General features: G+C 37.4%; 1 protein-coding gene across 5 annotated transcripts in view; it reads right to left on the bottom strand.

The window, feature by feature from the left end:
* KIF16B (kinesin family member 16B) overlaps positions 1 to 20,730 on the bottom strand; it is a 146,903-nt gene that overhangs the window by 30,693 nt on the left and 95,480 nt on the right. For 2 of the 5 annotated variants that reach the window (XM_085305597.1, XM_085305598.1), the window contains 2 exons: positions 16,106 to 16,228; positions 8,880 to 8,969 (listed from right to left, as the gene is read on the bottom strand). The exons of 1 other annotated variant lie outside the window; for it this stretch is intronic. In XM_085305597.1, the coding sequence (XP_085161723.1) occupies positions 8,880 to 8,969; positions 16,106 to 16,228 (213 nt within the window). Of the gene's footprint in view, positions 1 to 8,879; positions 8,970 to 16,105; positions 16,277 to 20,730 lie in introns of those variants that run through there. 2 more of the 5 variants (XM_085305599.1, XM_085305601.1) reach the window with 2 other exon arrangements.

The following is a 20,730-nucleotide window of genomic DNA, read 5'->3' as shown; positions in this document are numbered from 1 at the left end:
ATCATCATCTAGTCCAATCCTCCCCTCTGCCTTCCACTAAGCAGGTAGAACACAGACATAGGGCTACAGCACAAAATACTCTCAATGCCTTAAGATGTTCAGGAGCAGCCAAGATATGGTTGAATCTCAGTGAGCATCTAAAACTCAAGTAAAATTGTCTAGGAATTTTTCTTCTTTGAAATATACCTTTCTCACAAATAGCTATTATCCATATGAAACTACTTGACTGATAAAACAACATGAACATTTTGATATCATGCAAAATCACCAGACAACTGAGCAGAGCACTGAAAATCAGATTATCAARTAATCAAAGCAACTATGCTGTCAAATGCTTCATGAACTATGAGATGAAGGATTCACCCTCCTAAAATACTTTTTTCTTCAATTTCTACTTTACTAATATGTAAGATTTTTTTGTAGTGTGATCAGTGAAACCTGGCATTAGACTTCTACCTGCAGGTTAATCTCATCTTTTGCTTAATTTATCAGAAGTAAGGTCTATAAAGCTAATGCTGTTTTCCTATAAAACCATTTAGAAGCTCACAGGTTTCATTAGCTTCCCAGGGCAGACAAAAATAGGTCTCATCATCAGCCACAACACAGGAGGGAAGCTGGCGGAAGAAGGTGAGGAGGAAGGGATAGAAAGTATATTACTGCAGAATTGCCTGTACCAATCCAAGAAAATGTTGCTGCATAAATTTAGCACAATTTAATCCCAAAGCAAGTCTTTCACAAAGCTCTTCCATATTCAGAATCAGTTCTGTGGCRAGAAATGCAGATGCTGAATTTATTTTCCCACTGGAAATTGATTGGGAATTGTGTATTATGCTGAAAGCAAATATGCCCATTTTTTTGCTATGTGTCACCTTCTCATGTCCTTGTGACTGATTACGAATCCAGAGAGGCCACACATAATAAATACACTTCCCTGCCATCAAATTTGCACTGAACTGAATGATGTGGTTAGCAGCAGTGTTCTTTGCACTTTATTTATGGGTACAAATTCTCTCATGTTCATATACATCCCCAGATCAATGTACTAAAAAGTCCTAAAAATTCTTTTGAAGGTGTCAGTGGCAGAAAGTCTCTTGCTGCAGAAAAAGGCTAAATGGAACATTTGTTGATTTACCTATTAAATTACTTCAGTAATTTAATAAACGTAGCTAGTGGCAAACTAAAGAAGATGTGGAAGTAATATGTATATAAAAGTACAGGCTTTTAGAATTATCTGAAGAGAGTATAATCAGGAAGGTGAGTTGGAAAAGGGTATGTGACAAAGTAACAACATAATTCRGTGCTTACTGGTTGTTACAGGTGACAAGAATATAAACGCAAAAATGTAAAACTATCTATACCATAATTTTTGTAATTTGCACTGAATACAGGTGAAGGCTATAATCACATGCTTTTATAAGAGCATTATAAGGTTTACAGACAGGTATGGATCCTAAAAAATATTGTTTTATTTTCTGTACAATATTTATGGAAAGATACATTGTTAAGGCTAGCAAAGCTCCCAACTAGAAAGTAAAAACTAAGGTCTGTCATTATTTTATGATAACTATTTCAGAAACTATTTTCTATATGCTTTTGTATACTACTGTAACTCTACCAGGGATATTATTTTAATATACATTATTGCATTTGCTATTTACAAGCACAGTAATTAATGGTGTAAACAGTTGCCATTCTAATCTGTGCTCAAATATGCAGTTTGCTATAAAAAATAGCCTCTAGATTGTTTATAGTGCTTGGTGCTTGTCTAAAGGTTAACATGTTAGATTTGTTATGCTTTCAGTATGCTTCATTAAAAAAAAAATCAGTTTGCTAATTAATATCAAGAAACATCTTTCCAATCTAGCCAAAATACGTCAGTAAGTTTATTTCTTGACTAGGTCAAATTTTCAAGTATGGAAGTAATTTGTGGTAAGYACATTTGCAGTAAGGTTTGTAACATTGCCTTCATTACTATACACCACATAACACACTAATACATGTAACTTTTTAAAAGTTGTTTCTTGGTCACAATAATTTCTAAAAATAAATCTCAACAGTTATTGAAACTGTCATAGGATTGGGGTTTCAGTCACAGATGCATCAAAAGTTTGGCATATGCATTTAAGATTTCAGAACAAACTAATTTTAAATATCTTAGAAGTTTGTAGCTACATTTCTTCACAGGTGTAGCGCTTCACACTCCCCTCAACTGAACATTACAAACATCCGTATGTCCAGAACTTTGCATTCTATGCATACACACTTTGCATTCCATGCACAGTCACATAAACGAAAAAATAAACTTCATGCACAAGTYGTTCTATGACCATGCTATTACTATAATTTTTCTTCCTTGTGACTATCAAAAACCCCAAAATAAAACAAAAAAAAAATCAAATTAACCATATGGTGAAAGTTATAAAAAGCTGCATTTCTCTATCAGGGATCCCAGAGAGAATCTCTTTCAGAATGCAAGGGTGCTCTCCTGAAAACTAATGTTTTCACCTCAAACTTGTTCCTAACTGTGCCAGCATTTCAGGTTGAAGACAACTTCTACTTATCATTTATGAATAACAACAGAAGTATGGGCCATTAAACAAAGAGAAAATGGAGACTCTCACCTGGCAGTCACCCAAAAACAGAATACGGAGGAGAAAGACAGGGACAGCGAAATCAATCAGTGGTGGTTCGAGTGAACAACATGCATCTTCATTCATTATTATGAGGAAGAATTACTTCTAAATAGTAAGTAGAATTAGAGAAGTATCTAAAAAGAACTTTAGAAAGGGCTATAAAACCCATATCTGCTATATTTTAATAGCAAACATCTATGTAAAGTTGGGCAATCATGGGCAGCATGGCTGGATGAACCAGGAACTGGCTTCATGGAGATACAAAAAAGTTTTGTATCTTTTCCCTAAGATACAAAATATTTTTAGAAAAAAAAGGTGGAACAACTACTTTGGATTTTCAAAAATCTGAAGTAGTTCAAATTATTGAAAAAAAAGTTTGAAAAAAAATTGAATTCTATATACATTCAGAARCATTCACATATCTTTTCTGAAATATTTGTTTTCTGCTTTTTGAGTTTGATGTAATTCTTGTACATATGCAAAACAAGAGAATGCCTACTTACACCTACAGTTGACAATGACCTTGAATTCACTCAAAGATACTCTGTTAAACAAAGAGATTTCTGATAAGCAGAGSATACTGCCTTCAGGAATAAAAAGGCAATGTACCAATGAATATCTGATTGTCATTCACACTACCGATACAAGCCTTTCCTCCAGAACAGAAAGAAAAAAAAGACTCCAGACAGATAGCACTTTTTCCGAATGGTTATAAAACATAACTTTTACTATCCAGTAYTTAATGTACCTGAAAGACCTTACCATCCAAACAACACTCCCACAGCAGCAGTCTCTAATCTTAATTTCCATAATTCATGGTATTAGCTGTGTTACTGCAATACATCTCATGCACTCATTTCCCTAGTGGGAATAGCATACATAGGCATAGAGGCAGATCATATRATAGCTTTGATTTGAAATTTTAAGTTTACATAGACCTTCCTGCTGCTTTAGACACAGATATTATACAACTATCTGCTTAGGTAAGACAACATAAGATAGACAAGGGGAAGAAAAAATTGGCTTAATTGTAWCCTAAAATTCTTTTAAAATTATATATTGCCCTTTCTTGTGCTTTAGACAGTGAAAGATACAAATATATATTTATATACCTATCTACATACCTCATACACAACTACATAAATTACATTCTACTGAACAAGCTAAAAGTCAATAGCTTTAGCACTCCTACAGAAATYTTGCCTCCACACATATACCATTACCTTCATGAATGAATCTATAAATGCAAATATATATTTCAACCTCTCTTTAGTGAGCTTCGTAAGGATTTAATAAAATTTTAAGACTAGGATCACTAGTAGGAATAAAATTGCCTCAATATTATCTGGCAGTGCTTCCTTTAATGTCATGTAGAGACTTTTATGCGCAGGGAGAAAGGTCTCAAGAAGATTGACAAGGAACTCCATAAGCCAAGCCTACAGTGAAAGCCCCACAAAACCAKGCCAGATCATGCCTACATACCTGAATAGAAGTGGGAACTAAGSACTCCCAAATACATGAGAGACTTCAAATCTTGGATTCAGGTATGGAAAAATAAATAGAAAACTGTTCCTCTGCTGTCTTTTGAAAGAGGGAAGAGGATAGAAAGYATTAGTAAGAGGAGTGCACTGGCCATCACAACACTATCTTGTTGAACCAACAGAAATGAGAGAAAGTTTATCTTCAAAGCAAGATAGAGACCAGGAATGGAAAGTTTTGTGTAGAAATATTACTCCAGTAATATTTCAAAACTAYGATCTGACGAGAAAAGATGAATAAGGCAGAAAAGGAGAGTCTTACACTGAAAGCTCTCACTTCTCAGTTAAAAAGCCTATTTGTTCCTGTTTCTGACTGATGACAAACAACAGAAAGTATATTCATTACAGAGTCTGTGGCAACTAAGAATGAAGTATGGTCTTAATTAAAATTCCCCAAATAATAGGAGAGTCATTAGCAAACCAGTAGCGTAAGAAAGCTGAAACTGTGCAAATGACAATCATGAAGACCTAATAAAATAGGCACTGTTAAAATGCAAATACTTAACTGCTTCTGGCACATTATCACCCTGCTGCAGCTTCAATCTTTCAAAATTCACATGAAACATATTTCAATTAGATACCCAGTTACCAACATCCATTTGTTTACATAAAATGAAATATGCAGCTATATAAAATATATGGCATATTCCAAGATTTATCAATATTAGAGTTTCTGCCTTTGAAAAGATTAGCTTTTTCTTTTTTTCTTCCCTCTTCTTCCCCCGTTTTTTAAACCTTCCCAATAAAAGCCATTTTCCAGTACATTCCCTACAGAAATTCAGTGGCAGTAACACAAAATGCAAGATCAGCAAATTATTACAATACTGACGTTGTACTCAGAGCTGAGCAATTAATGAGCTATAAAGTTCAYTTCTAAAAGCAGGACACTCATATTAAACATGTATACAATATTTTTCTCTATTCATTATAAATATTAACTTCAAGTTAGAAGGTGAGCTATGTAAAATAAGATTGAACTCTGATGGATTCTGATACCATTACTTTTAAGAAACAAATTTCTTTGGAATAATATACAGTAACTAAGGAAGCAATTTTGCCAAAYTTGTATTAAAATGTACTCTAATGTCATAGTAAATCCCAAATTAAGTCAATGACAGATCAACAGAAGCAGATAGATGATCCTCCATTTGTCAAATGAACCAAATCTCTTCCCACTTTGCAAAACTAATCCTAAATTACCATTAATTAAGGGTATTTTAAGTAAAGGCAAAAATAGGGGAAGCCATAGATCATTCAAATACATAACACTGATAATGAAATTCCTCTGAAGAAAACAAACGCCACACTTTTACTTCAGTGCATCATATTATGTACTTCATCGATCATGACGTGCTCTTCCCCTCTGATAAACCAGGACACACTAGTTCGTGGAACTGATAGAAGCCGTGTACACACTAGCTAGGTTTCCTCTGCCCACAAACTTGCCGTTGTAGTGCCATAATCCTCAAARCAGGAGTGAATATAACACTCCCTGCTGTACAAAATACGGAAGACAACATCAGCGCTATGAGCAGCAAGGGTTCCAGTGGAGATACCGGAGTCACGGGATGAAAACTACCATAAAAACAGTATATTCATTAGAYGAGGCCATGATAAACTGCTTATCTCAATTCTCCTAAACTTCAGTGKGCTTCGCATACAGCAAAGACATGCATACTTGAACCTGCCTGAGAATTAGTATCTAAGGTTATTGTAAAGGAGGGGTTAGATAACATCTGGAAGAAGAAAATGGTAAAGCCATAGATTGTTTCAGAAAGTAAAGTGACTAAACATATATTACAACACCAAAACATGTGCTTCTCTAATGAGTATCATGGTTTAGGAAACAGTATAGTGGCAACTTGTAAGACTTGGCATTTTCCCTAACTTGTATAAAAACTGTTGAGAAGAGAACAAATATCTTACTACAGCATTCTATAATGTGATTCCTATGTGGAAATAAGAAATTTTGAAATTGTTATCTATGTAGTTAAACTAGTAATTCCATGAATACACCAGATGTCAATCTCCATTAGTTTACCTAAGACATAGATACATGGGAAGAGAGATAGGTTGATAAGAAACAAATCAGCACATTAAAAAAGAGAGTATATTGACCTTACAAGCATGACTGCCAACAGAGGGAAGAAGTTAAAAAAAAAAAAAAAAAAAAAAAAAAAGGCAAGAGAGCAGGAGAGAGAAAGAGAGAGAATGAAAATTGCTTTCTATTTCAAACACATATTTCCCATAGAAGGAAAGATAATTATTTACTTTTGATTGTTCTAGGGAAAAGTATAGARGTAATATAACATTGAGGACCTTACATCTCATGCTCAAAACTAGTAAGAAAACCACAGAAGGTGCTATTGTCAAGCCAGGGTTTTGGTGGCCCCTTGCTTTTGCAGCAAGCACTGCCCTGTWCCCACAAAATGGAAAACAAGAAGGGCTAGAAATATGGTACATAGCAAAACTTTACTCTGAGAAAGGGAAAGGGGTTCTCTCTCGCTCTTTTTATAGAGTGATAAACTGCAAACAATTTTCTTTAGCCACTATCTCTAAAGGAAATAACAGAAGTCCAGTTAGAATGACTGAAGAGATGAAACAACCTCTGTCTGAGGAACAACTAATTAGAGCTTTCAACAGGAAAAAGTCTGATAAACAATAAGTTAAAGAAAGATATGAGTGAAGGAAAGGCTTCTTGATTTAAGAGGAAGAGGGTGTAAGAAATATATAAAATGAGTGTTGTGGAGAAGGGAAAACATAAAATCCACGGGGGAAAAAAATAAAGCTTACTAAGAGATATTATCCTTTGGCTAGGATGTATCTGGCAATTCATTGGAATCAAAAAATATGACAGTGATATTCATTCAAAAATATTTTTAAAGCATCTGTGTAAAGAGAACAGTTCAGAAAATTTTTAAAAGTTTAAAATGATCTTGAATAGAAAACTGAAAATTTTCAGAAAAAGATCATAATTTTCATATTTTCTAAACATGGCAGATTTTTTTCTGCATGGAAGTTTCAGTTTCTGGTTTTCATATTGTTTTGGAATGGGAGTGATTTTAAGGTGTATAATCTCCACAAAATCTAGTCTATTTCACTTTTAAAACCTCCAAGTCTTTCCTTGCTCAATTAGTTTTTAGCTCGAAGAATATGTCAGCAAAGACCAAGAAAGCTTTTGTAYACTAATTCATTCTCTCCCTATTAATATAATAATGATTTTAAATATATTTCCCATGAATAGGTGGCCTAGGTTTCTCATGGTAACTCTCAAAACAGTATCACTTCAAGTACTTGAATATTTTATTTCTTACACTATCGAAGGGAATAAGGAGAAAGGAAAGAAAATATTAATAAATAAAAAATAGATGTGGAAACCAAGAACTAAAATTTTACAAACTTGCTGATKACACAGAACTGGGAGGAGTGGGTGCTATACCAGCAGGTTGTGCTACAATTCAGAGTGACTTTGACAGGCTGCAGAAACGAGCCAAGTTCACCAAGGGAAATGCAACATCCTGCACTAGAGAGGGATAACTGCGGAAGCTGTGGGGGTGACCAGCTGCAGAGCAGCTTTGCAGAGAAGAACCCTTAGGGTTTGGTGGACAAAYTGACCATGAGCCAGCAATGCACTGTCGTGGCAAAAGAGGCCTATAGTATCCTAGGTTGTATTAGGAAGAGCATTGCAAGCAGGTTGAGGAAGATGATTCTTCCCCTTGACTCAGCCCTGGTAAGATCACATCTGTAGTGCTGGGTCCACTGCAGGACTTCACAGTGCAAAGTGCAGCGAGTCCAGCRAAGGTCCACAAAGATGATTAAGGGACTGGAATATCTCCCATATGAGAGGCTGCGAGTTGAGCCTGTTCAGCCTGGAGAAGAGAAGACTCAGGGGGGATCTTATTAAGATGTATATATATCTGATAGCAAGCTGTAGAGATGATGGGGTCGTACTCTTCACAGTGGTGGCCAGCGACAGAACAAATGGCAACAGCGCAAACTGAAACACAGGGAACTCCATTTGAACACAAGAAAAAACTTTTTTACTATGAGGGTGGCTGAACATTGGAACAGGTTGTTCAGAGAGGTAGTTGAGTCTCCATCCTTGGAAACAGTCAAAACCTGACTGGACATGATCCTGGGCAACCTGCCCTGGATTAGCAGGATAGTTGGACCAGATGATCTCCAGAGGTATCTGCCACCCCCAACTATTTTGTGACTCTGAAATGTTCACTTCAATGAACTAAGACTCTGTAGGGCATAGCTCTGCATATCCTGAATACTCAAAGTCTCAGCGGTAGTCAGAAAGATCAATTTTCCATTTTACAGCAACCTGGAAGCCACTATTACAACAGGGTATCTATGAAACAACGTACCTCTTTTAAATGAGGAGCTGTCAGATTGACAGGATATGACTGCAAGTATTCTGCAGTGAACAACACAGAAACCTCCAGGAAACAGCACCAATCATTAGTAGAGGGAATTAATGGTTAGAGGCTGCACAGTTAGTCACAGTCGCATTGCAGCAACAGCATGCAACCATTCATCTTGAATCTAGCAGCCTTGGAGCTTCAGACTACTGAAGGGCTTGCCAATCTCAAACTAAGAGCAAAGAGCTGAGAAAAATGTCTTTGAGTATACTTCTTTCAAAAACTCTGTTTTCAAGACTGCTTCCACTCTTTCCTCAAGAAGCAGTTTTACCAAAACTTACCTCTGGGTACTTTAACTTTAAAGTTTTATGCATTTCCCGAAAACGACTGTATCKCCTGAACACTGTCCATGTCTCATCCAGAACTGTTATCTATATCAGACAGTATAAAAAGAAAAAACAGAAGAAAGTAAAAACACACAGTATACAATACCAAAAAGCATGCAGCATTCAAGGCTGTTAGATTAAAATGGGTAATTCATAGTTCCCTTAAATTCCATACAGTTTTATAGGTTTACTAAAAYTTTCTTTTATTACAGTGACCGAACTTTATTAAATAAAGGAGCACTGATTGCAAACCAAAAAACTGAACACATTTATTCCACATTCTGCAGTGGTCTGCCAACTCTGTGAACATATTAAAATATCCTAAATCATTTCTTGGTGCAGTTATGGAGCTCACAGCCTTCCAGTCACTGGGTGTTCCATTAATGAACAGTATGTAGCACAAATCTAGTGCCTCTATATGTGAGAATATATGCATTTCTATGAATATATATATATATATGAATATATATATATATAATAAATACACACACACACATGCATACAATACATACATGTTTCTCAAACATACGCAGAGCGAATTTTCAGGTAGAATGTGGTCCTAGTTTGTTGGGTAAAAAAATGATATATGCTGGCTTTCAGTAGAAGATGTTCCTTTAAAAACACTTTGGGCCTATGTCATGATTATGTTGATAAACATCCCATTTATATAGGAAGTTTCATTAAAATCAGCAGAAGTACTCCTATGAATAAAATGCTTAGCAACAGGARTGGAGTGGGAGAGCAAACCAAGTTTGCCATTGGTTAGACCCAAAATCCTCACTGGAACTGAGAAGTCGACAAAAGGAGTTTCAGAGAAAGAAAATCTTTCTCTGCCTGAAATTAGGTGAAATGAAAGAAACTCATAAGTGGGTCATAAAAGTGCTATGACTAGAGCCTTTAATTTTATGGAGTTAGAAGTCTTTCTGCAGCTCTGATGATCTAAGGATCTAAGCAATGCAGTAGAGAGAGGTAGACATTTTTTCTTTTTTTAGATGAACTGGTATAGTGGGAGAAAAGAATGCCACTGCCTAYACCTGAAAGCCTTTTGGTTGTTTTTTATTTTAATTTTAATGGGCCTAGTAAGTAATACTACATTGCCTAACAATGATTTTACGCACAGAGATCAAAAATAAGCATTTTCATAAGATGTATTTCACAAAGATACAGGACTAAAGTAAGTCCTAAAGTAAAAAAAATAGTATCTTAGAACTGAGCATCTAATAAAAGTTACAGGGAGATAAAAAATGCCAATGGAGCAGGATAACACAGTAAGAGAGGAGAAACTGGATAAAACCTGCATGTAAGCACAGTATTTGACAACTGCTAGCTCATATCTTCAACAGCTTGACCTCTGGTACATCCTTCCCCTGCACCTCTGCCTTCCTTGGTGGATACAGAACAGCGAAACTGTTGCATGTATTTTGGAAAGCAAAAATTACTATGCATTATATGACATAAGGAACTAGGCTTGGGTATTTTTGTTGTTTTTTAAATAAGAGGGGAAGTAAATGAAACCGGCCTTCTTGCAACATAATTTTGCTTTTCACAAATAATAAAACTAAGTTTTTCAAAAAAGTCTGCACAATGCAAATCGATTACTCCTCCTTCTTTGAATGGTACTACTACAATTTTTTTTTTCATGTCTTCAACATGTTTCACTGCTACTAAGACATCTGCATGACGGACTGTATCTCCTTACAAGAAATTCATGCTGTTACCCTCTCTCAATAATTGTTAACAATGTCCCAGACTTTACAGATGAGGTGAATGGATCTAAGATGCATACTTACATTTAACTACAAACAAGTAGTAATTCAGGAATACATGCACTACACTGACCTTAATTAACCAATTAATGATTTTGTTCTGAATAACTACTTTATGTAAATTGCTTTGCAATTTAAATATTTAACCAGACATTAGACTGTAATGGATAATCATAAAATAATGATGTTACTCATTATTTATGCTCTGTTTTTGTCTTAATTCTATTTTTTAGCATTTCTAACTGAATTGTGAAATTTTACTCTGATGAAGTTAATTTGTATATGCTCTTTATTCAAAAGTGACCTCTTTTTCCCCAAAGTTTTCATACAAAAAGTATGCCTTTAGGGGAGCAATCTAGCACAAAGCATTCAGGATTCTTACGGCTCCATAGCCCGGGGAAAAGCATATATATGAGCTTGCCAATAAAGTTGTTGCCTATGCATCTGACAGCTGTCTAGGTGACAGGGTAGTGCTGAGTTTACCCACACCGAACTGCCTGCAGCCAATTCCAATATTCAATTATTCAGCAGCCTTCTCCTATGAAGTCTAATAAATGACAACCGAAAAGGTAGTTTTAGCTACCTTATCTGTAACACTTGTTCGAGATGCACAGGAAGGAAAACAGGAAGAGCCACATATCTATGCTGTTGGCCTTATACTCCTATAACTGATACAACTAGTTTAGTCTGTGATTCTTTCCTTCATTTAATAAAGACTGTATGAGAGACAAGATTATAGACTCTGTAAGCACGAGACAGAACAAAGGCAGACCCCTCTTCAAACAGTAGGAAGAGAAGCAAATTTGGATGGTCTTTCACTTTCTATTTGTTATTTGCTATTGCAGTAGTTAAAAATATTTTCTCAATGAAAAAATACAGAGTTGAGTAAATCTCTAAAGCAGATTTTCAAAACGTTCTCATCTTGGGGCTTACATGATCCTAGACTTGCCTCAGAACTGTGKTTTTTTTCCCACTGAAGTGCAAAATTTCCTACATAAAAACTAGAAAAAAAATGAAAGGAGACACTACAGTCTTGTCTTCTTAGTATTTCTTCTGCATGATGACTGACAGAAAATGATCCAGCCAGTGTCTGCTATTGATTCCACTGGAAGACAGTTCTCAGAATTTGACAATGTGTCCCCCCCTTCCCCTCACATAAACAAAAGTGGAAACAGGGTGAAAAAGAATAAGAAGAAATATTCTACTTTTCTGAAACCATCAGAAAGAAATAAAAATACCCACTTTACAATCTAGACTAGTTAAACTGTACAACAATTACTGTCTAAAATATCTGTCAAAATTCATGCTTCCCAAAATGTAATTTACAGCAATTCCCYCTCCACTATCTATGAATACAGCATCTGTAAAGAAAAAAAATGTAGACTATTAAAGATATACGCAARCCTATTTCTTAGAATCTTTCTTTAACTAATCTTTGAGGGTAATAACTTCCTACAATTGAGGGAAGGTATTCTCTCTCTTTTTTTTTTCTAATTTAGGTTTTTTGTTTTCTAATTTAGGTATATATAGTGCACCTAACATTTGCTTTAAGAACTATGCATTAATGAGCGCTGCTTCTGCTTTACTCCAGTTCTGCCCATGGCCTGCTGAGATCAGGAAAATCTTTGACCAAAAACATCAATATTTCGAGCTGTGGAATGGAACTGTGATGTGGCCCCGGGTCAACCAGCGCTTTGAGGTGAATCTGCCTGGATGTTTTCCTAGAGAGRATTCAAAGATAATTGAAGGCCCTCAAAGAAAAGAAAAACTTAGAGAAAACAGAATAAAAATGAGAAGCCTTATACACAACTTCTGCTGTCGTCACAGAAGCTCCTGCAGGGCTGTGCTTGATTCTAGCTCTGTTTCTATTGCTCATGGGCAGGCTGCTCCCAAATGCTCTCAAGAGACCCTCAATCTCCCTACGCAAGCTGGAGGCTCCCAGTTCCCTACTGCCTCACTGCTTCTCCTGCCCTCCTTGAACTGGCTCACTTTTCCACCAGGCAGCAACCACCTCCAGTCACTCCACGGACTTCCAACCAACCTTCTCTCTCTTAAAGGACTGTAGGAGAATTGTGAACAAAACAGATAATGGGAAAACAACTATTGTCTGTAACAGATGTCAACAGTCTTATAAATGTAAAATTCTTCCCATACGCTGTTTCTAAAATAGTCTCATCTTTGAATATTCTGTGCATCACAACAACATGAAAGGAAGTGGAGAACACAAAGAAAAGTTTCTGGTATTTTAATTCAGCTCTAACATAAATACATTAAGATCTGATTCAGTTACTACTGCTTTATCATGTCTTTAAAGACTGCATAAAAACTGTCTTCCAAGTAGAAAATTTTTGGAAATGCATCTATTAATACTGAATATTTAGTAGCAGACTAGCACAAACAGCTTGACATACATTAAGAGCTTGACAGCTCTTGCTGCAAAAGAAAGTGCTAACTTAACTTTTAAATAAAACACATATTTGTTTCTAATTTCAAGTCTCCCCAGTAGGTTCTAATGGAACTCACTCCACATCTTGAAGTACGATCTGTGTTCAGTGGATAGATCTGAGTGGAAATACCATCTTGCTGGCCCATTCCCAAAGGTTACATATGCCTAGAAGGAGAAGATGCTGAGCCTGCACTAAGAGAAAATATTTTTGGATGGTATGCTGGGGTTGAAAGGATTATGAATAGGCCACAGTGCTGCCAAGAAGTGTGGAACTCATACTCTCTCTTTTGGCGTATAAGAAAATATATATGTATGTTTTTTTTTACTAGTTCCGGTCATGAGAAGAAATTCATATTTATTATTTTTCAGATTTGCTCTTATATAGAGCAATATGCTGGGGTTTAGCTACTACAATGATCAAAGTATATGCTGATGAAAGTGCTTCCAATTCAACTTCCAATTCAATTCCAAATCCAATCCAAGCCTAGGATTCAAAGGTACTCTTTTCCAATCAACTCAATCATCTCGYCTCTTTGTCAGATTTCAAAGACCTGTTACATGCGAATACATCAGCTCCCTACTTTCCCAAGAGCAAGAGGAAACTTCATGAAGAGAGCTCATCTGGGAATGGGCAAAGGAAATGAGATTAGCAACACCTCAGCCCTTCCCCAGGGCTGACACACATACTCTGATATGAGATAATCTGAAAATAAATTTGAGCTCATTAAAGTAAGCCTGAAATAAGGAGTTATTTCAACAGTTGACACCATTGCCAGATCCATCAGGAGGGGATGAAAGAAACAGGTACAAATCCTTTCCTCCTGGCCTTCTCTTACTACTTTCCTAGCTTTTAACGAAAAAATCACTACACTACCTACTCTGATTTCCTACAGAAAACAAGCAGCAAAAGACAAAGGTATTGAATCTAGAGGTTGAGATGGGAGCCCTGCAGAGGAAAACTTTAAAATAGAAAAGTTTGTTGAMGGTTTGTGGATTATAGCTTGGAGCCAAATCCTGACCACAGCAGAAGCAGCACAGCGTGACAGAGAAAGACCTAGAAGCTATGGATAAAGCACAAAAAGTCAATTGCTTTTTGTAAGGGAATGACTATAAGAAATACCGCAGACTGACAAACTACAAGGCCACAGGAGCTGCAATAAGAATTACATCTATTGCCATAAGCAAAGGGATAGCAATGAAATATAATTATTAAAGTCACATCCTATTCCGACCCTGTCATCCGTTTCTTTGCTCTAAACTTTGCTAAAGCAGTTATTTAAGCAACAGTTTCTTTCAGAGTTAGCCAAGAAAGGCCYGGGAGAGAGAGAAAAAAGACAATATGAAGAAGTATAGTAGAAAAGAATGGCCATTCCATACATCTTGCTATTAGTCAGTGCATAGGATAAGCTCCTTCCATGACAGTACAGAAGTTTTGCTCCTCACAAAAATGAAATACAAGAAACAAAACTTCTGCAGCCTAGTCTCATATGCATTTGTATCTTTCCTTGAGATAATCTTCTGTTCTTTCCTGGTTAAGAATACCATTCCTTCCCAATATTTTTCTTCTATTGCATTTCCTCCCATATAAGTCTAAGTCATCCTTCACATATTCTTAACTGCCTTTTTCCTCAGGAGTTTGCAGGTGCTTCCATGGGTTTTAGGGAAGAAAAGAAATCCACTCATGTTTACTAAAAAGACAGAATGTCTTTTTACTCTATCTCCCTTTAGTCTTTTTACTCTATCTCCCTTTACTAACCAGTAAAGCTGACAGGCCTCTGGGCTTACACTGGTCCCAGCAAATTCAAAGTTCAAAGGCAAAATGAAGTATTCCATCCAGAAATCAAGCACTATGTTTCAAAATGAAAAGTAATGAGTATAAAGACAGCTAAGGTTGACCATGTTAATAAGGAACTTTGCAAAAAAGGAACACGAACACAGTTCAGAAATGGTCCTACATACCGTGAGAGTAGGTCATTTCTCCCACCTGCACTAGCTAGTGAAGCATCTGGCAGTGTATTCAGTAAAGACAGTTGCCAGTTCTGTCTCTGAAGCCTTGTAGATCAGTTATGCTACATGTCCACATGCACTGAGAGCCCATTTCCAATTAGATCTCACATCTTGCTTTGAAAAGACACTGGCTTAGTACCAGAGGAAAAATAACAAATACACATTTTCTCAGCATTTAAGCATTAGCAGAGGGAGACACTAAAACACAGGGGAAGCAGGTAAGAGTTTCGAGAAATGACACTTTGGTAGTGGAGGGTGGGAGGAATCAGAACAGAAAACAGTAAGAAAAGCTCTCTGTASGAAGTTGTGGATATGTGCAAAATGTTTTAATTATACTTTCGTTATTACAGCTAAATATATCAAGTGTAATCATTCTCTATACTTGACACTTTCATCTCAATAGAGTGCTTTCCTATAACTAGTACTCATTTCAACCCGATTTCTGACACACTTTCAATGGAATTATATGACTTTGAATCTGCTCAGCCCAAGCTTGACCTTTAAGTCCTGTGTACAACTAACCCATGTTGTAAATGTTGTCTCTGCAGCATCCTGTACTATGTATCCCTTCTCCAATCTTATTTAATAGAGCTGAGGCCTATTACACAAAAGAAAAGAGACAGAACCAAAAAAGTGAACAAGTGTGGCCCTAATTTTGCCAGACTTACGGATGTGACAGCCACTTGCATCTCCAGTGAGTAATTTACACTCAGTAGAATACAACAATGCATTTCTCTAGAGTTAGTAAGGTGATTTCTAGACTCTACAGATTCTCAGGTGTTTCCTGTTGCTGTCTCCAACTTTGCTGACAGCTGGACAGCGCAAATTAGAAATTATTATTATTTTTTTAAATAAAAGGCATTTTCCTATTTTTATTATTACTATGTTCCTGTTGTATAAATGCAAGCAACATGCATAAAGAGAACCCACACATTAAGGAGAAGTAACTAAAAAGTACTTACCTTTATTTCAAACTCATAGTGTTCATCCTTTCCCTGCCCACACAGGACATAACGTGGAATACTAATTTTAATTGGGTCCTTTAGGTCATCTGGACTTGCTCCCAGAGAACGACAGACCATCCGCTTTCAAATGCGCACCAAACAGGGAGAATAAAGGAAAACCAAAAATCACTACATAAGGAAAAAAAAACAAAAAAAAACCAAAAAAAAAACTTCACTAAAATTAAGAAAATGTCCTTAGCTGTCTTTCCTTGGCCAGGACAGAGAGAATGGAGGGGGCAGAAATTTCAGCTTAGATACCAGAAACAGAGGAAAGCAGTAGACTTTGTATCCATTCTCTTTGAAAAAAAAAATATGAATCAAGCCTTTACAGCTATAAATATTTTATATGTGTTTATTTTTATGCAGCAAATCTGTTTGCAGTATCATGCAAAGCTGGAGGGGATGTACAYAATTCAATAAGCTTTTAGTTTCTTAAATCCAAAGGTATTTTAGAATTAAATAAGGTATACATGACATAACTTTTCTTGAGCTCTTTCTCATTCATAAATGCCTCTGTATGCTGTCTGCCACAGATAGTTGGGTGAGGATACCAAAAAGGTACCTAGGAGGAGGTTGTTATTTCTTCACCAGTCAATTACTAATGCCTATGCCATTTTTCTTAATGTTACCATTAAGATYACTGAAAAAGAAAATGTAGTCAAAGAAAGCAAATTTTAGTTTCAATTAACTGGCTTTATCAAGAAAGTAGTTTCCACTTATTTATTTATTTATTTATAAACTAAAAATGTAAATTAAAAAGTTTGTGTTTGAATGATAAAACATTTTTGCCCATCTTTGTTTATACAACAAATACTTCCCCTCTGCTCTCCATTTTGCCCTTCCTTTACTTCTCCTCACGTTACTGGCTTTTCAASCAACACTTAGCTTTCTGGAGTGTTAAAATGAAAGTAATTCCTTTCTTGGGAGAAAGAGGAGCTCATTGCATTGACAACAATATTTATATGTTATTTGTTTCAAAACAACTATAAAGCTGTAAAGTCACTCTGAAAACCACCTCTGTCAACATATAATTTATTGTCAGTCGTTTCCAGGAAGCTATTACAAACAGCTAATAATTAGAGAAGAAAAAAATCTCAAGTAAAATATATGTGAAAAACATGTCCTAATAGATTAAATAACCCTTTGCTAGTCATAAATATACATTTTATGTTATGTTTAATTTGCAGTGAAATAGAAGCTACTATAATGGAGTTATTTTTTTCCACAAAAGTGCAAAATATTCATCATGTTAGATTTGAAAACAAATTTAAACAGAAAAAACATGATACTTGGAACACAATGTGCACAAACATATTTAACTTTGGGGTATAATCTGAAAAAGAATTAGCTGCAGTAATTTAGTAACCTTGGTTAAGAAAGTCTTTGCAGATACTGCCACTTAACATCCAGCAAAACTGGATTCCCTTGTTGTTATGTCAACAGGGGATCCACTTTCTAAGAGAAATGATATTATATTATACTTCATGAGAGTAACAACTCTGTCTACTCTCACATTCTTTGAGATATTTGTATATAYCTTATCGTTAAAAAGAAAATACCTAAGTACCTCAAAATAAAATGACATATTTTACTCTTTTCTTTGGAATTTCTACGGGTAGTATAAGGTTTTGTTATGAAAAATAATCGTAACTCTCTATGCAAACCACTCTTCTTCCTTCTAGTCACGACTTTCATATCCATAGCAGCAACYGCTTTTTTAAATTCCAAGTGAATTACATTATCATGTCCCAACATACGTTAAGAACAAATGGGAAATGTTTTTACATTAGTAGACAGACTGAAATCTAACCCTGTCTGACAGAAGATTGCATGTCTACTGGCAATATGCTTACAGAATTTAGAATTTCAGATTAGATACCACCCTTTTTCTGCCAAGGGCCATCTTCCTCAAAAAAGGCAGATGGCACATTCAAGCAATGGGATTTAAAGGTATTCAGCTCCTGCTAGAAAGGAGGAAACAAAAGATAAGGGAGAATAGCTTATATGGGTTTTTTTGTTTGTTTGTTTTTTGGGGTTTTTTTTGGAACATCTGACAGGAGTAACAGGTAAAGAGTAACTTTTACTAAACTGCAGGTGAGGCCTTGACACCTTGAAATCTTACATTTTCAATAGTTCCACTAATTCTTGGAATGTAATGTTAAAGAGACGGTAAGAGATGCAGTCTCACAGTATCACTAACCACATCAGCAAGCAAGGAAAAAAGGGGGTATTTCAAGCTAGGCATCTGACACATCATGTGGGTTAAATTTATTCCATCCTTCAGGCATTATCTCCAGCTGCTAACTATCCATTTAACAATGTAAAAAACATGCACATAAATGACAAACCTTGAATTTTTTGTCCTACCACAGTTTTAGTAGCATGACCAAAGATCAAAATGCAAATTTGCGCCATTTAACCTCCTTCATTTTCACATCAGATTTTCCTCAAGCACTCTCATCAAGAGACTTTATTATAGACTTGCTTCTACTGCAGGAAGTTAACTATTTTGATRAAATAAAGAAGAATGACCTAAATAAGCTCTACATTATTTCCCTGTAAAAAWAGAAGCAAAAATAGTCTTGGATGCTCGCTGTATTTTTGCTGCTGTTTCGCTGCTTCCATGGCTCACCCTAGCCTCTGATAGAATCATAGATTCATAGAATCAGTAASGTTGGAAGGGACCTCTGGAGATCATCTAGTCCAACRATGTCCCGGCTCTAGGCAAACGTAGCAAACCCAAGAGAAAAGAGATACGGCAAATCCATCAGTCACTGGAATTGAAGCCAGCATGACCCTGAATAAGGCAGACATAACTCCTTTACATTTGTGACAAACTTTAATCCAACAGAATCGTACAATCATAGAATCAGTAAGGTTGGAAGGGACCTCTGGAGATCATCTAGTCCAACATCCCTGCTCAGCAGGGTCACCTACAGCATGTTACACAGGGTTGCACCCAGGCAGGCCTTGAAGATCTCCACAGAAGGAGACTCCACAACCTCTCCGGGCAACCTGTGCCAGTGCTCCGTCACTCTCACAGGGAAGAAATTCCCTCTCACAGTCAGGTGCAACTGCCTGTGCTTCAATTTCTGCCCATTGCCTCTTGTCCTGTCACATGGGACAACKGAAAACAGTTTGTCCCTGTCCCCTTGACACCCTCCCTTCAGGTCCTTAAACACATTGATAAGATCCCCCCTCAGTCTTCTCTTCCCCAGGCTGAAGRGGCCYAGCTCTCRCAGCTGTTCCCCAGAGGGCAGGTGCTCCAGCCCTCTCATCATCTTCCCAGCCCTACACTGGAGTCCCTCCAGTAGCTCCACATCTCTCTAGTACTGGGGAGCCCACAGCTGGACACAGTACTTGAGATGAGGCCTCCCCAGGGCTGTAGTAGAGGGGCAGGATCACCTCCTTCCACCTGCTGGTAACACTCTTCCTAATGCACCCCAGGAGACCAGTGGCCTTCTTGGCCACAGGGGCACATTGCTGGCTCATGGTCAACTTGTCATCCACCAGCACTCCCACGTCCTTCTCTGCAGAGCTGCTCYCCASMRGGTCAGCCCCCWGCTTGTRCTGGTRCCTAGGCTTATTCYTCCCTAGGTGCAGCACTCTGCACTTGCCCTTGTTGAACCTCAGGAGGTTCCTCTCTGACCAACTCTCCAGCCTGGCCAGGTTTCTCTGAATGACAGCAGAGCCCTCAGGTGTGTCAGCCACTCCTCCCAGCTTGGTATCATCAGCAAACTTGCTGAGGAGGCACTCTGTCCCTTTGTCCAGGACACTGATGAAATCAAGTTGAACAGGATGGGACCCAGTCCTGAGCCCTRGGGRACACCACTAGCCACAGGCCTCCAGCTAGACTCCACGTCACTGACGACGACCCTCTGAGTTTTGCCTTTCAGCCAGTTCTCAATCCACMTCAMTGTCCACTCGTCTAACTCRCAYTTCCTGAGCTTWYCTASGAGGATGTTACGGGAGACAGTGTCAAAAGCCTTGCTGAAGTCAAGGTACACAATGTCCACTGCTCTCCCCTCATCAACCCAGCCAGTCATGCCATCAGAGAAGGCTATCAGATTGGTAAAGCAGGATTTCCCCTTGGTGAATCCATGCTGGCTACTCCTGATCACCTTCTTTTCTATCATATGCTTGGAGATGACATCCAGAAGGAGCTGTTCCATCGCCTTTCCAGGGATGGAGGTGAGGCTGACTAGTCTGTAATTTCCTGGGTCCTCCTTCTTGCTCTTCTTGAAGACTGGAGTGACACTGGCTTTCTTCCAGTCCTCAGGCACCTCTCCAGTTCTCCAGGACCTCTCAAAGATGATGGGAGTGGCCTGGCAACAACATCCGCCAGCTCCCTCAGTACCCGTGGGTGCATCCCACGCGGGCCCATGGATTTGTGGATGTCTAGCCTGCCCAGATCTCTAATCCTATCCTGCTCAACCAAAGGAAAGTCTTCCCTTCTCCAGACTTTCTCCCTCACGTCTAGGCTACTGGATTCTTGAGGGCTGCCCTTAGCAGTGAAGACTGAAGCAAAGACGGTATTCAGTAATTCTGCCTTCTCTGTATCCCTTGTCACCAGGGCCCCTGCC

Source organism: Rhea americana, unplaced genomic scaffold (assembly GCF_003343005.1).
Source record: "Rhea americana isolate MKP2758 unplaced genomic scaffold, rheAme1 scaffold_223, whole genome shotgun sequence".
NCBI lineage: Eukaryota > Metazoa > Chordata > Aves > Rheiformes > Rheidae > Rhea > Rhea americana.
This window is presented reverse-complemented; position numbering and strand designations above follow the sequence as displayed.